General features: G+C 39.6%; 1 protein-coding gene and 1 long non-coding RNA gene across 8 annotated transcripts in view; one reads left to right on the top strand and one right to left on the bottom strand.

Annotated features, from left to right (window-relative positions):
* sema6d (semaphorin 6D) overlaps nucleotides 1-16,681 on the bottom strand; it is a 238,976-nt gene that overhangs the window by 12,948 nt on the left and 209,347 nt on the right. For 5 of the 6 annotated variants that reach the window (XM_031897617.1, XM_012958564.3, XM_012958563.3 and 2 more), the window contains 10 exons: nucleotides 7,102-7,255; nucleotides 5,717-5,828; nucleotides 4,133-4,193; nucleotides 3,638-3,700; nucleotides 3,325-3,426; nucleotides 2,878-2,968; nucleotides 2,454-2,573; nucleotides 1,901-1,989; nucleotides 832-1,049; nucleotides 591-722 (listed from right to left, as the gene is read on the bottom strand). In XM_031897617.1, the coding sequence (XP_031753477.1) occupies nucleotides 591-722; nucleotides 832-1,049; nucleotides 1,901-1,989; nucleotides 2,454-2,573; nucleotides 2,878-2,968; nucleotides 3,325-3,426; nucleotides 3,638-3,700; nucleotides 4,133-4,193; nucleotides 5,717-5,828; nucleotides 7,102-7,210 (1,097 nt within the window). In that variant the 5' untranslated portion in view covers nucleotides 7,211-7,255. Of the gene's footprint in view, nucleotides 1-590; nucleotides 723-831; nucleotides 1,050-1,900; nucleotides 1,990-2,453; nucleotides 2,574-2,877; nucleotides 2,969-3,324; nucleotides 3,427-3,637; nucleotides 3,701-4,132; nucleotides 4,194-5,716; nucleotides 5,829-7,101; nucleotides 7,256-15,700; nucleotides 15,735-16,681 lie in introns of those variants that run through there. The other variant, XM_012958562.3, reaches the window with a different exon arrangement.
* LOC105946762 overlaps nucleotides 1-16,681 on the top strand; it is a 192,944-nt gene that overhangs the window by 170,908 nt on the left and 5,355 nt on the right. The gene's annotated exons all lie outside the window — the stretch shown is intronic.

The raw sequence follows: 16,681 nt of genomic DNA, 5'->3' as shown, positions 1-16,681 counted from the left end.
TGCCCAGCTTATTAAACTGTTGTAGTATTTCTGAAGCAAACACATGATTTGGAAAACATGTGGAAAAATGTTTGCCATACATATAAAGATCTTTGCCGATTTGGCCATCTATGTGTGTAGGCCGAATTGGTCTGACCAATGCTCCAATGCAGTCATCGCCCGATGGGATTTTTAAACCTGCCCAATAAATATATTGTGGAGGCAGCTGGGCAGGGCCCATGTATTGGCAAATATTCTGCTAACTCAGTCTGGAGGGGTTAAATCGGCAGAGGATTAAAACATCCAACCTTTCTTCTCCCTAAACAGTTATGCTCCAGGTATATTGTTTAATTACATAAAATATATATGGGGACTTTTTTTTAAATAAAGGCCAGTAATTTAATTTTCAATACATAGGTACAACAAACCTTTGTGAAACACTGCTACATGATAAGGTCTTATTACCTGTATAGCACAGTAGTTACTTGGTGAACACCTATATAAAACGTCCCAAATCTAAATTACATGTTCACTGCCATATAATTAAAGAGCCTGATTAAGGGCTGCGTGTTGAGATAACATCTTTAGAGAATCTTGTCTCTGGTAAATACCTTGGCTTAGGTACTCTGTCTTCAGGTACAGCTGTCCAAACAGAGTCTGGGGTCTTTTGTTCTTTAAATCTTCCTCTGAATACCTTTTCTATGTCATCCATGGTGAAAGCACAAACTGCTGAACCTGGGATGCTGAAAAAACAAGGAATACCTTTGATGGTCGACGGGGCCACCACAAAGTCTATTTTGCTAACAAGAAGAAAGTAAAGTAGTTCAATTGATGTCAGTTTTCTTCTCTTACCTGTTCAGCTGTGTGGTAAATACACCGACAACAGTGGGAATTCCATTGATTTCTATTATGTCCGTGATAGACTGCAGAACATCAAAGTAGAAGAAAGAATCCCCAGGAACAGAGCAATTGAGTCGCGCTTTTACGAATGAAGTCCAGTGTTTCTCCAGCACTCGCTGTGAGCCTCCCAAGTCATTTTTGCATATGCGTGCCACACGAGAGTGTACGGCCTGCAGAATTGAAGCAGAGCCAAGGGGAAGGGGGGAAAACTAATGAAAATCAGCATAGTAAAAACACCACCTTGTATCTCAGCTTGCTAAATAAAACATAGCCCATTTTAAGTTTGAATGCAAAGCAGCAACCTTTCATCTGCACTGGTGGCAGAGCGATGCGGGAAAGCAGACACTGTTTAACTTCAGACGAATGTCCAGTTTAATGCACCACTAAGCAAGCCCGTAACGTTCACACAGTTTCCCCCACTCTTTAATTAACCATGCGTAAATGGTTTAATAATTTACAATGGGTCGTCTATAATGTAGCCCAAGTATCACAGACTGCATTTGTGTCACTTAAATATTTAACATCTGGGAGGCACAACGGAAGCTTCTCTCAAATATAAAACACATTTATGAACTTAAATCTGAAAAGGGAAACAATGTGGCTTCTTAATAAGGATCATGGAGATTTTTGCCAGGAATAGGTGATATTTTTGTACAGATTATTTTAAAATATATGCTGAAATATATTCATAGGGGGCAGTTACCAATCCCAGTGTTGAAATGTTTCATGTTATTAGGGGAAATATATGCCTGTGTTACCACGAGTTTATCTAGAGGGCATGCATTCTGCCTAATTAACTACAATATGATTATTTTATTATCTACTACAGGGATGGAAAATAAATTGTAAATATACGCACTGTATAATTTTACTTAGTAAAGAAATATATAGCACTGCTACACACCAACCAACGACTGATATTTTTCAAGCAGTGGCATGTTCTGCTGGTATATACAGAATCCATGTACTCTATTGCTAACGGCATCTCTCAAGTTTGGAACATCCCCAATTCTGCACTTACCTTGCCTAGATTATTATGTTCAACAGCAATTTCACGAAAGAAGAAATAGATATAATTTCCGTATTCTATTGCATGGAGAAAATGTGGCTCTGGAAGTGAAATGAGACAAGATAGTTTTATCAGCGACAGTATATTAGATACATACAACACAATGCGTGTAATGCCACAGCTGTGAGCCCACATAGTCCTGGCCTAATGTATAAATATGAATGGATTCAAGTGTAATTGATCGTACAGTCTTCAGTACTGACTAATGGCGTGCAAAACTCTCAAAGGATTTAGATCATGGTTAAGGCTCCTTTTTTCTTTCTTTATTGGAGAATCAATCAGTAACCATTTTGCAAAAGGCAAAAAAATGGATTTAAAGTAAAGACACTGATGCATCATAATGCAATGGGATTAGCATCAAGTAGTGTCATATAAAAAGGTTCTTGAATGCTTAATAGGCATTATATTTCTGAGAAATGCTAATACACTTTGCTACGCTACACTCCCTTCCCTAGTAATGATCACATCTCTGTGCCATTTTTAATAGAAGTGTGGTCTCAAGTACCTTTCAGCCATTTGGAGTCGTATTTAATTGTCCTCAGAGCAAATCCATCCCCCATGCTTCGATAGATCACAGCGTCACTAGCTTGGAAATCTGCCATGGTAGCAGAATATAACTTGCCATCTAGGAGACAGAGAAGACTTGTTAAGGAGCGCTCATTGTAGGGATGAGCCTTGCTGGGCTATGTGTCCAAGGCCACAATTCAATATGTCAAACATGAATCACTGTTTCTCAATGAACATTAAAATAATAAGCAAATCCTAGAGCCAATTTCAGGGTCATCTGTATTAATTCCTAAGGCCCCAGACACCAATATTAGCCAGGAAGCTATGTTGCAAGAAATATTCTGCATACAGCATTTAAAGTTCTTGATTTTGGATACAAATAGGCTTATCCAAGCCAAGTAAGCAAAGAACTGCAAACTTACCTGCAAATAGGGCTACATTGGTTTGTCTGGCATCAAATGGGCATCTTGCCAAGCCACTAATTTCTTCCCCATCATAATCAAAAGTATTTAACTGCAAAAGTAAAATAAATAATGACTTGTTTCCAATAATACAAAAATATCAAGACTCAAATTATAAAGACAATGCGGAAAGGACAGTCAGGATTAGTTGTGGGACAGAGAGATGCCAAGGAACTACTCACTATATTGAGAGGCAGGGAAGAAATATTTGTACAAATACAATTTTACAACAATCTGCCCAATTACAGTTTAAATGATACATTTCAACTCAAAAATGGTCAATAGAAATCAAGGAGACACTGACTGGGGTAGAATGTCATATCAGCAGAGCAACACACAAGTATATTGTAGTAACAACACACACACACATACATACATACAGGTAGTACAACTCCTACAGCAACTTACCCTGTAATATCTGCACATAGGATTGAATGCATTTGTACCACAGACAAACACCATCTCATCATTTCTTGGAACGAAAACCTTGATGTAGTTATGGCATTCATCCTAATCAGAAGGAAAAAGTCAATAATAATAAGTGAGAGCAATAATAAGATGTTGAAAGAACAATTAACCATTGTTTGCATTATCTAGAGTCTTTATGGCATTACGCATACAATGAAATATTTTAACAAATATCTTGGTTTCAAAGAGGCCTTACAAGGCCTTTGTGACAAAAGATTTAAGTATTTGGCCTTTTGGATCTATGAACACTCACCTTGTGCTTTCCTTTCATTGCACAGTTTTTTCGGTCTGCTTGGCCCGACCTCCATGTCAACCTCTGAGAAATTCAAAAACCAGAAAATTAAAACCCATGAAGTAAGGGGAAACTGTCAATTTCATTTTGTAGATAAAGTGATCCAGTTGTGTTTTCAGGTTTCCATACCTAAATATTTTAGGTATTTTCAGGTTTCCATACCGTAATATTTTTATGTCTCTAAACTTAAGGCTAATGGCACGTGCCATTTCAAGTCAATGGTAGGCAGTACATGCTGAGAAAAAGGTTCAGTGTTTTTGATTTCTCTGCCTTGGAATAACCTATATTAACATAAGTAATTCCAATAAACCATTGGTCTTTTCAGGAGTCTTCAATAACTACATGTCTGATTTTGATGCCCACGTAGAATCTCAGCCTCTCAAATGCTAATTTTTGCCAGGAAATTCTTGTCCACCACTTTCTAAAAAGATAGTTCTTTTTTTAAAACCCACTTACTCTGCTTGGTGTTACTTCAGTCTTCGGTACTTCATTTAAATTGATAGCATAAACCTGATCTCTGTGGAAGACAGAAGAAGAAAATGCTACTTTAGGATACGAAGAGAAAAAATGCTGCCCTTCAATGTATTCATGCATAGCATGACAAATCTGTTCCAGGGCCCTTGTCAGACAAAGCACATGTTTGCAGCCCGGCTGGATTTCTTTGTCTGGATAAGGATGGTTATGGCTGCATTACATTTTACCCCGTTTCAAAAGAATATCACTTTCATTTAGTTCTTCCTTCGCTTGAGAGGGTAATATATCGCTTTTCTTCATTGTGTGTTTAAAGGCAGGCAATGTGTGCTTTGCTATGATCATACACAAACCCATCAATCAGCAGAGAGAAATGTATCCTACTTATCACCAAGTTCTTTTTTCCCATTCATGTGCCTTAAACAGGGAGCAGAGAATGAAGGCTCTGGTTACTGATCACACTAAACATTACTTCTCTTCATATCTATATTTGTATACATGAGTGGGAGCCACCATATTGCTTGCCTTGGTTGAGCTGAATCTAAACATCTTGTGACAAATTCAACATTTTTAAAGGGGTAGTTCACCTTCAAACTAATTTGTAGCAACTGCCTGTTAGTCTTAATTTTTTGTGATTTTAAAATGATTTAGCTTTCCCGCAGTTTTGAATTTCAGCAGCTATCTGGGTTGCTTGGATTCAGCTACTCATAGCCACCAGGCAGCAGTTTGAATTACTTGCGGAAGATGCATAGGAGAGGGCCTGAATATAAAATGAGAAATCTAAAGTAACAATAAAATTGTAGTCTCAAAGACAAGAGCACTGTAATAAAAGGGACTTTTTCCCTTGCTGATTCTGGGGGGCCCACTGCGACTAGTACTTTCTTGTCCTGGCCTGTCTCACATGCGCCAAGACGTGACTCCTTCCATGTCTGCCAGTTAGCCACCCTCCTGCTCTGCTCCTATCCAATCCCGCTAGCCACTCACTGCAATGGATCGGTTGCACATGTGTTTGTTGTCAGTGTAGAGTGAAGAGTTCCCACCTATTTTGTCTGTGTCCAGGGCCCTTAAAAAAACTATTGTTCTGTGAGTGGGGCTGCTTTGTCTGCTTGAGGTCAGTTGACCCCAACAACCAAACAGCATTTTATATTGCAAGCTAGAAATATGAAGAAGAGGAAGGCAAATAATTCAGGAACAGCTCCTACTCACATGCATCAAGGCAAATATTCAGAGAAGCAATGCTCTAGGCATATAGTAAGCTTGGGCCTCATTCTGTACTATCTGTTCTAGGGAAACACAGAAATGTGTTTATTAACAGAGAATGTTTTTACCACCACCTCAATTCAGAGGAACAGGGATCATCCTTTCTAATATAGCCAGAGATACAATTTTCATCGATATTTGCACTGAGAGTGAAAACTATTTCTGTCTGGTTCTGTGTGCACAAATATTAAGAATTACATTTGCACAGCAGCCTGCCTATATAGACATATTGTAACAAATGGTACATTTGAGCGCAGGCAGAAATAGAAAGCAGAACCAATTCAAATAAACAGATTAAGGGTAAAATACCTTCCAGCGACATAAAGTGTGTCTCGAATTTTCAGCATCAGTTGAAAGTCCAGGCTGTGCTGTGAATCATTGCCTGAAGGGCGTCCTCTAAATACTGGATATTGCCTTGAATCTGCAAGTTAAAATAAGATACACCATCACCCTGGATTACAGCGCTAGGAATCAATATACGGCATTGATTAGCTGTTCACATTTGGTGTAAAAGGGTTTAACCTAAATCCCCATAGCAACATCTTGAATAGAAATGAATATATTATAGACAATGTCAGCAAATCTGACCCACTGCTGCTTTAGATTATTCCTGATGTTTAAGGAGACCTGGTTTCAATGGGTATTAAATGAAAGCCCATGGTGTTAGGAATGGTTACCATACAGCTAAGTCATGGGACATTCCTTGGCTTATGTTAAGTCACAAAGTTTTCACCAAGTCCAATAACATGTAGCAGCCAATCAGATGGTAGCATTTGCAGCAGCTCTGATTATATTACCTGTGATAAAACTACAGTTCCACAAGAATCACACTATATACTACTGGGGGAATGGAACAGTGTTAATGAAAAAATATGCACAAATCATAGAGTTTAGTGATGGGGTATTTTGAGGAAGGCAGACCTTACACGGGCTGATAAAAGCTGCCAACTTGGTCCCTTCAGACCGAGCTTATTAGTCCATTGCCAGTCCCCATTAGGAGCCGAGTACAGATTATTATGATTTGGCCTGCCGTGTTGGTGGACAAATCAGGGTAAAGATCAGTGTGTTTGGTCATAAATAAAGCAAAACCAATATGACACCTGCAGTTGTGAGCTTGACTAAGTACACAATATAAATGCAAATATATAATCAATACAGCACCTCCTCAAAGATTTTAACCTTAGTTTTTAACCAATGTACCAAAGAGGGGGCACTGTATATTTGGCTTCCATTTCTTCTCTTGGACAGTAAAGTGAATTAGATGCATGCAGGAACGTTAGCTGTAATTGGGATCTGAGCTTAGCTGAAACTTGACTTGATTTAGAATGGCAACTAATAATATCCTATGGCATGCATTTAGTTGGAACAGAACAGTACAAATTAGACATGTCTCAACGCCCTGAGGTTTGGCTTCTTATCTAAGGGAGTCAAATTAGAGGCAGGTATTGCAGCTAACTCACAGATGAACATGAGACCTTGGAAATGACAGGGCCACTTTCATGGTGCAATGGTCCAAGTACTACAGCTGATCGAGTCACATTAATAGAATGTATTATGCTTAACTGATGGAAGAGTAAGAAAGCCTGCATCACAAATAGGGCAAGAATTAGACCTCTAACATTTTGCTGCGCTCTGAGCTTAAATGTTACATGTCATAATATGAAAATACTTTATTATCATCAAGTGCTACTTACAGTGATAATCTACAACATTAATAGGCTCGTCGTCTTCAGGAAAGCTAACGGCACAGACCGTGCTTACTGTTAGCAGCAGAGCCCAGGCACAACCCGCGCGCAGTGTCATGGTTCACCGAGTGGATTATTCTTCCTTCTCAGAACTGAATTCTACCTGCAATGACAAACAGACATCAGTTACAACTCAGCCGTGTATGGAACAATGTGCTTTACTCTGCACAGCCATGTGTATATTTTTCCAAACAGGGAAAAGAAAATATGATCTTAAATGGAAAAGCTGTATCTAAAATGTATTGAGCTGTCTGAGTGCAAGAGAACTTGGTAACCTGAATAATGATTTAAATATGGTACGAAACAAGAAATTCTTAATACAGGGGCAAGTTGTGATCACATATAAAACATGTATAAAAGTGACAGTATATAGCTACACACTGAAGCAGCTTTTATTGTAGCTATACTTTTGATTTTCTATCCAAACACATGGCTTTCAATCAGCCATATTACACTGGGATTTTGCATGGAGGCCATACTGCTTTCTACCAATAGGAGTTGGACTGTACTACGTCCTCTAAATATTCATATCAATGGGCTCAAACCCCCTTGGCAAATGCATGAGAAGCACATATAATAATCTATAAATCTAAATGCATTCAGAGCACAGCGGCAAGTATATAGATAATTTATATGTGATTGCATGTTGGTTTCTGTTAATGAACCCCAGGGGTACCCTGCTTATCACTGGACTGTTCTATAGAAACATAAAGATGAAAAAGCCCATATGTCTCCCCAGTCAGCACAAGTGAAATGTTTCTTTTCTCGAGCACTGGTACGTGACTCTGGCCTCCTGTCCTCTATTTGGAAAGAAAGTATTCTTCTCAATGTCACATTATAATTAAATTCCTGTTAATATCTGCGCTCCATTTGTAAAGTGAAATGGCTGGAGCTTGCTAGCACAATTTCACGTTGGGAGGCACAGAGAGCAGAATGTAGGGCTAATTCTAACAAAGAGCGAGGGGCTGCTTGCAATGCGTCGGTCTCTGTACTGATACAAGCTGGAACAAAGCTGAAATGCTGCCACTGCCAAAGTCGGATTACATGGTAGATCTCCTGACATACAAATATAGCAGCTCACGCAGCTAAGGAAAACAGCAATTTCAGGACTGCCTTATTTTTGTTTACCTAGAACCTATTAGAATGCCAGCGCTGCAAATCCCAGCCAGCCACTGTAACACAATCCATTGGTTTCTGCACAGAAACAGAAGGTCCCCTCTCTTTCCCATTAACCCTGTGTGTGCTGCACAAACCCTGCACAATCTCAGCCAAAAATATGCGGCGACCAACCAACCCCCCTTCACGTGGGCTTATGTGACACCTATTGCACTAAGAATATATGGGCCCCACTATACAGAACTACAGATATTTATAGATGCTTGACTGACAGTCGCTCGGTGAGTGATGTACTTGACCCAGAATAGAGAGTTAAAAATGCAATAAACTTTCAGGCGACCCCTATCACTGTGTCAGTTGCTCTGCTCTGGCTGGAGGACCCTGCCCACTTACCCCCCAGCACGTTACTGTAAGGTGAGGGGGGGGCATCAGCCAGCACGGAGACCCTACTGAAGCCAGAAAACATGGCTGGGTCACAGAATATGGGTTTAAAACTATGGAGAGTGTAGGAACTGATCATTTCCCATTTCATAATTGTGCTCTGCAGCATCGACACCTGTCAACTGAACCCCCTTTATCAGTGAATTTAAAGTAGAAATAAAGTATAACGAAAGAATTAGGGCTGAAATGTTGTACATTATGTTTTGTGCTTCTGTACCAGCCCAAGGCAACTACAGCCCTGTAGCAGGGAAGGTCTGTGCCCCCAAAATGCCCCAGTAGCTCCCCATCTTCTTTTCTGCTGATTCACTGCCCATGCTCTGTGCTGCTGTCACTTACTGAGCTTGTATGTATGAGGTGTATGGCTACCTTTACTGTGCTGGGCTCCTATGCTTGACTCTAGCCAGGGCCTGAGTCTGTGTGGGCAGGTTAATTGGCTCCTGATAAGACTGTCCATAGCCTGTCAATGTGATACAAACTTGGAATATAAGCTCCACTGGGGCAGAAACTGATGTACATGATGTACAATCTCTGTAAAGCACTGTGAAAAATTAGGGCTAGATAAAGGACAATATTAAACATCAGATCTGTCCAAAAATGTTGCCCAGGGGCCCTGTACAGGATAGTTTGCCCCAGATCCTGTGGTTAATAACTGTCCTGATACCAAATCCTATGTAGCAAAAGGAAGCCTATCTTGGTATTGTTCTGAAATACAATATTGTGTGCGCAGAAGGATGAATCCATGAAAGTTTGCTTTGTAACCGCAGCGCATGCTGAGGTAAGCCCCTCAATAAATAGAAAAAGGCAATAAAACTACTGGTAACTGTAAACTGTAAAAAAAATGGCTCAGTTTAGTAGCAATAGGGAATAATCGCCCAGTGCGCAATAAAGCTGTTATAAAGAGAGATTTGGGAGGAACGGCACGTTCCCGCAACCCACTGCCTGTTATTTTCACAGTTTTAAAAAGTAGGCAAAGAGATCATTTGCAATGCGCAGGTATCACCTTTACTGCCGAAGGAAGAGAAATCTTGTTTCCAGACATCTTGTCACTTGTCAATTGTAACTGCTAATTTATCAGCCATTTCCCCCGTGGATTTATCTCCGCTCACACTTTGTGGCGCTCGGCCGGCTAGGTTAAACTGTATTTGTTGCAAATCTGTGCATGCCATTGCCAGTTCTATTTCTTTATTTAATCAGGGCCTTTATTTTTATTGTTGGAAATGGCCTGCGCATTTAGCCTGTCGGTTACTTTTACTGCCACAAAATAAAACATTTCATTTATTGCAGCTGAATAAATACGCTTTATTAGGAATGTACATCTTGGGCTGGCAGTGCAACAAGCGCGGCTTGTCATTCCATTTTCTAAGGATTTCTGAAATTCTATTCATTCAGTATGTGTGTGTAGGGAAATTGGTAGAAGGAAAAGAATAAATGGGACTCAAAGGGGAGGTTTGCCTTTTAGTGTGTTGTAAAGAATGGAGATCTACTGCCAATGGCCTAAAAATGCCAGTTGTTTCCTTTTCAAATCAACAGGTGGTGATGTTGGGAGCTTTTAAGCTGGATGGAACCATCAGCCAAAGTATTTAAAGAGCAACTAAACCAGGGGTCTCAAACTCGCGGCCCGCGGGCCATTTGCGGCCCTCGGTACAGTATTTTGTGGCCCGCACCAACGCCTTCTTAAAAGCAATGAATGGATCGCGATTTTTATTGCGATTCAAGGGATAATGCAAGGCACGGCGGGCGGGAGCTGCTGATTGCGGAAATGGCGTTATGCCATCATAACAGTTATTATGGGAAGACGTTCTGTGTGCACAATTAGCTCCTTAGCAGCTAATTGTGCACACAGAACATCTTCCCATAATAACTGTTATGATGGCATAACGTCATTTCCGCAATCAGCAGCTCCCGCCCGCCGTGCCTTGCATTATCCCTTGAAAGCCAATTTTTTGTGAAATCCCTTATGCGGCCCAGCCTCATCCTGACTTTGCCTCCTGCGGCCCCCAGGTAAATTGAGTTTGAGCCCCTTGAACTAAACCCTACTATAGCAAGGAACCCCAAATTATTGTCTTATTTGCATTCTTTTAAGTAAACTTGAAGTCTACTCAATGTCCCAGCCAAAGGAATATTAGAGCAACAGGACTGTGTAGATTCATGAAAACAGGGGTGCAAGTGACATCTCAATATTATTTACACATAGTGTTAGTTTAAAACCTGTATTTCAGTACTTCCCTGCTCCTGACTGTTAATTAAACAGCCCTTTTATTTACTGGAGGGTGAAGCTGAACCTATGGTTTATTTATCAGACTAAGGAGACAAAAGGTCCCAATGTGAAGTAATCAGTCAAGAGTCAAAGAGCCATTTCAATGTCAGACAGATATATATAGTTAAATTTACTCCTGCCTACAGCAAAAATGTATAATTTTTCTAACTGCTTAGTAATCCTCACATTCCTTCCATGTTGTGACAGAAAAAACACTTCCATTCCTGCTGGCTGTCCAATGAAGTCACTGACAGCAATATGCACAACAGTAGGGACTCATTTATAAACATCGGGCAAATTTGCCCATTGGCAGTAACCCATAGCAACCAATCAGTGACAGGCTTTTTTCAGCCAGCTGCAGGAAGAACAATACATGTAATAATTTGACTGGTGGCCATGGGTTACCTCCCACAGGCCAATTTGCCCAGTGTTTATAAATGACCCCTGAGCATTTCATTGGATATGCAGCCTGCATATTTAATTGACATTCTTTCTATCGTATAGCAGCACTAAGCTGTGCCAACATCTTTAAATCACCTTTAAAATTGAAATGGCAAACTCTGAGCAAGCTTACTTTTTTACAGACCATCTTTAAAAGAGATTAACTAAAGATGAACAACAAGGAGTACTTTCATGGTCAACAAGACTATCAACAGGGAGAGTTTCATGAATCCTCCCACATTCTGTGAATTACAAGGTTTCTGAGCTGATACAGATACCCAGAAAAAAAACCCCAAAATACGGAAAAATACAGGATAACAGTTTTCTCTTAGAAGTAGTTTCTTCTGTTTCCTTATTGCTTCAGTTAGAGCTCTAAAGCATCTCTTTTCTGTGCTTTGGAAACTGTCTGTCAGTAGCTGTAAAGTCACAGAGGCTGACAGAGAGACGTGACCATGCTTCCATCACACACATTTTCAGCTGAGGCAGAAGCACTGGGCCACATTCAGTGCCCTAACTCCCAGCCATTTAGATAAGGCATGAGCACCCATATTGAAATGACAAGTGAAATCCTTACAGTACAGACAAATGAAATGCCACTACTTTCATTACATTCTCACCTTTTAGCATGTTCAACCTATGATAACATGTAAAACTGCAATATGCAGAGGGTAAACTAGTGCACAGACACATGACCAAGAAGATTACTATTACTATTACTATTTTGGTAAATAAAACTGATGGTAGCTTTTTAATTCAGAATTAAGTATTGTACTGTAAAGAATATGGTGCCAGATCTACCAATGTGCATTCCAATTATAGAGGGGGCCAGGAAAAATGCTATTAACTCTTCACTTAAAGATGATCAGACCTTTTAGACTTAAGTGGGAAAAATATATAATTTGAAAAAGTGCTGTGTGAATGAAAAAGATTTTCCTTTTGATGAGTGGAAACCTGATAACATCAATCAATATACAAGGCCAATAAAATCTCTCATGGTAAAATGGAATCTATGCACTATATATAGGTAGAGTTTAGCTTACATTTATTTTTATCTTAAAACAATGTAAAGTATGAGGACATGGCATATTTTGTGCACAGAACATTCCTTCTTGGCATATTCTCATGAAATATATGTAGGCCTTACACAGATTACCTTGCAAAGGTATTCAAACGCTTGAGCAATTCTCTCATATAACAAATCCCAATGTGCTATTTTTATTTCAGATCACTGAAACCAGAATTATCTCTACTGTGACATTGTTTTTTAGTAGAAGAAAATGTTTGAAAAAAAAAAATAGAAACTACTGTTTGTATGCAATGTCCACACTTTAATATCATGTAGAACCACCCTTTGGAGCAAAAAGCCATGGCATAACAATAAGTAGAGCAAACCATGGGTCTTGCACATGGTGGGGGATGGGGGTCCAGGAATAAGTTTTGTCGAGGGGCCCCAGGGGCTTTTGGTGTATGTACCAGCTTTTGTGTTGCTGCCAACGTGACTTTTCAAATATTCTGTGGATTGAATGCAAGCTGCATATTGCAGGTTTTCTCTCAGACTGCTTATTTTCTCAAAATTAGAGAACTTTTCTGCAGATACCATTTGAAAGTTGCCATGCTTAAGCTCACTAGGGCTGTTTCAGTTTATTGAAAACTCCCCAAATTTCCCCCCTGGGTATGGGAATCATGTGAAAGCATGGGTCATTTTCAGGCAGGAATTCAGTCAGGTCTTTCCACAAGATTCCTAAAGGCAACATTCTGGCACATACTGAGCAGCAGACAAAACCACTACATGAGCCATATTTAGCGATAGGTCTATCGCTTTTCTGTTATATAAGATATCCTCTTTCTATGAAATGGTTTAAAAATTACCTCTTATCTGGTTTTTGGATTTTAGGCATATGTCACAAGGGGTGTTTTGACAGTGAATTTTCTTTAGCAGAGAATAGTGCCTATCAAAATGCCACAGCAAGGTATGGGAAATGCCCTGCCTACTGCATACAAAGGCAGTGACAGGCACAAAAAGCAAAGTTAGTTTATGAATTATATGTAATAGGTGGAGCATTTCCCATATGTTGGCAGATACGCGTTACTGGGCCTTTAGACTGGCACTGTCCTCTGTCATGTGTGCCTTAGGCCTTAATTAACCCTTCTTATCTCCTTCACTCTTATAAATTCTCAGAGGTCACCAAGGAGAATCTGACACAGACAATGACTGATCTTTCTTGACTGATGATCATCTGAGGGACAACTAGAATTCCAACAGCTTTGTTTATACTTTGTTGGAATTTTTTATATAGTGCTTTTTTCAAAAAGAGAACTGTACATTCATCTTTTTCAGAATAATCCCTTATTTTAAAAATTAATTGCCAGCTTAATTACCCCATTTCACTATACTGTGCAACTTTATCTATTCAGTGGGGGCATAATCCAATGTACTACATATATAGGGAGCCAGAGTGAAATGAAATGATGATATCATGCACAGAGGCCTATAAAATTCCAGGTGAGTGATGGCATTAAAATCTCCCAGTTGAATCTTTCCTACAAAGCGGATGTCAGCAGAGCATCTGAAATGGCTGCTGGCTTCCCTGGATGGAAAGCATGAGATGCCACCGGAGCAGTAAGGCAACACTCATTTAAATTGCAAAATAACCAGACCTTTTCCTTGCCCAATCGCATTGTTTAAGGTAAAATAAACACAAACAAATGCTATTAAACACTGCTAAATCATAAAGATTTTAAACATAAGAATTAGCACCTGTCTGTTATACCAGACAGACATGTCTAACCTTGGCCTACCAGCAAGTCTATTCAGTGGTAAGGCCATGTTTATATATTTACTACAGTAACATCTGGCACTGCATCCTGATCAAAGACAAGGACGCAATATGTTCCAAATATGAAGGGGGACAAGAAGAACAAATGACTCTGCTTTGTTCCGTATAGGTGCGTGATTCCTTTCTTTGTCTATCTCTCATTTCCCCAACATATTTGCTTCAAGGCCATGAAAGCCTACAGTGTTTTTCCCTCTTGCTTGTCAGTGAGAGATTCCTGGGATATGGCACTGGAGAAAGGCAGAAGATTTCAGGCCATGATACTAATTGATTGTGAAAGAACAAATAACAGTTCTGTCACATAAAAACACCACTTGACTTGTTTCAAAGAATCTGCATTAACACCCCTTGATCTGTGTCAAAGTGAGGAAAAAAAAAATAAAAGTATAATATTAAAATGATGAAGCGGTACTATGGAAAATCGCTGCTTTGATCTTAATTGGCTTCTGGTAGTGCTAGTTACATTGCAGTTGTTTGCCATCTTTTAATATTACAGAGAGCCCATCCTTCCCCCTTGAATGAGAACAAGCTGGCAGAATTCTTTAAAATGCGCCTGATGCTTTTTAATGATGCGAACGCTTAGTGCTTCCTTTGACTCCCTCTGTAAACTAAACGCTTCTTTGATTAATAAAAGCACTTTGTGGGGTTGGCTTCGTGCAGAAGCAAAGATAACGGCGTTCTTATTTTCAGATTTAGTGTTGAATAATGTATAAGCGTTAGATTACTACATGTATCCAGTCAACATAACCATCTTAATGGAAAGAACTAGCTTTCATAGTAGGCAATACTTTCCCCTAATGCCGCGCAGAGTGCGTGCGGGTGGCTGCTTTTCATGCACGATCATCCCCTGCTCCACTGACTCTGAAATAATAATATTTTGCTGCCTGAGGCCATAACCCTAAAGAGTTGATACTAGGATTAGTACCAGGAGGAAGAACAAGGAATATGTTGTGGGGACGGAGGAATGTATTGAAGAAAAAAAAAAAAAAAAAAAAGATTGCTAGCAGAAGAGACACGTGGATAGTTCAAATCTTTTGGGCAGTGCCTATGATAAACTTTAATGTCTAAAAGATATTCAGTACAGCAGACTCCACATAGTCGCACAAAGCAAAATTAACTGAGAAATGCATAAAAGTATACCCAGTGCCCCAATAAAATCACGTATAGCTTTATGGAGGCCTCCTTAAACTCAGTAGCTTCACATGGCTAAATACATTAGTCAATATAATTGTGTAAAGACAAATCAGCAGACAAGGTTATAAAACAGTTTATCAGAATATGACCCTAACTCCCTTTCTTAAAGTAGCCGATCAGCAAAACAATTGGTAGAAAGGTAGCAGGTATCAGACACCTGTATTGCTAAAAGTGGTAGATATCAGAATAGTACTCAATAGTAAGAAATCCAAGTCCGGCTTGTGACTCCTTCAGTTACATGGGAGTAAGAGAAACAATAGGTTACCTGAAAGCAGTTCTAATGTGTGGCGCCGGCTCCTTCTGAAAGCTCAGACTCAGGCACAATGCACTTAGATGGCTGCCTACACACCAATATTACAACTAAAAAAAAAAAAAAAACAAAACATTTGTTGGTTCAAGAATAAGATTTTAAATGGTAGGGTGAATTATCTGCTATGTAAACAGTGTAATTAGAAATAAAAAACATAACATAAAAATCAGAGAATCCCTTTAATAAAATAGTCGCTTTGTTTTGTCAACTGTAGACAGCCCCATCATCAATCCCTAAAATATAATAGAATATGTTGTGAATGATTATATGAAATGTTTTTCAGTGTAGCTCAAAGATTCCAACATACCCACACCACAGTATGCAGGTCTCCAGTTTAGAGACATAAGTAGAAGCACAGGGGACCTGGGTCCAGGATTCTACCAGGTTTCGACAGGGAGTCAAAATAGGTTTTGGCGTTTAAAGTACACAGAGGCCCAAACAGCCCCTCATCAGCCCACTAAATAGTGACGGTCTATGGCATTTTACAGCAGCCCCTCTGGCATTAGCCAGAATTCACAGATTGCAAGTCCAGGCTAGGATTCCACATCTTGTCAGCAACCAACACCTGTGCCCCTTACAAACCCATTTTTCTTAAAGCCATGCCCTCCATTCACCCATAATGCTCAACACTTAAATTTAGATTGTGTGTTTGTCCCAGAGTTTTTTCCTCTCCCCAGTTCTTTATGTCTAATGGCCCTTCCTCATATTTCAGAGCTTTAGGCAGCAATATTGGTCTTAAATTAGGCACATAAAAGATAATGGAAAAAGCCCACTTGGGCAGGTTTTTTTGTTTTGTTTTAGGATAAGCCCACTCCATCTGATTAAAAAGTAATTGCATAAGTAGGAGTCAGATCTATGGTGGGTTTAGACAGTCTCCTGTACATACTGAAGAGGAGATCAGGCTGTCAAAGATTAGTCAAGTTTGTTAACGGATTA

This window comes from Xenopus tropicalis, chromosome 3 (genome assembly GCF_000004195.4).
Source record: "Xenopus tropicalis strain Nigerian chromosome 3, UCB_Xtro_10.0, whole genome shotgun sequence".
Taxonomy (NCBI): Eukaryota; Metazoa; Chordata; class Amphibia; order Anura; family Pipidae; genus Xenopus; species Xenopus tropicalis.
The sequence above is the reverse complement of the archived record's forward strand: the minus strand, read 5'-3'. Positions and strand labels throughout refer to the sequence as shown.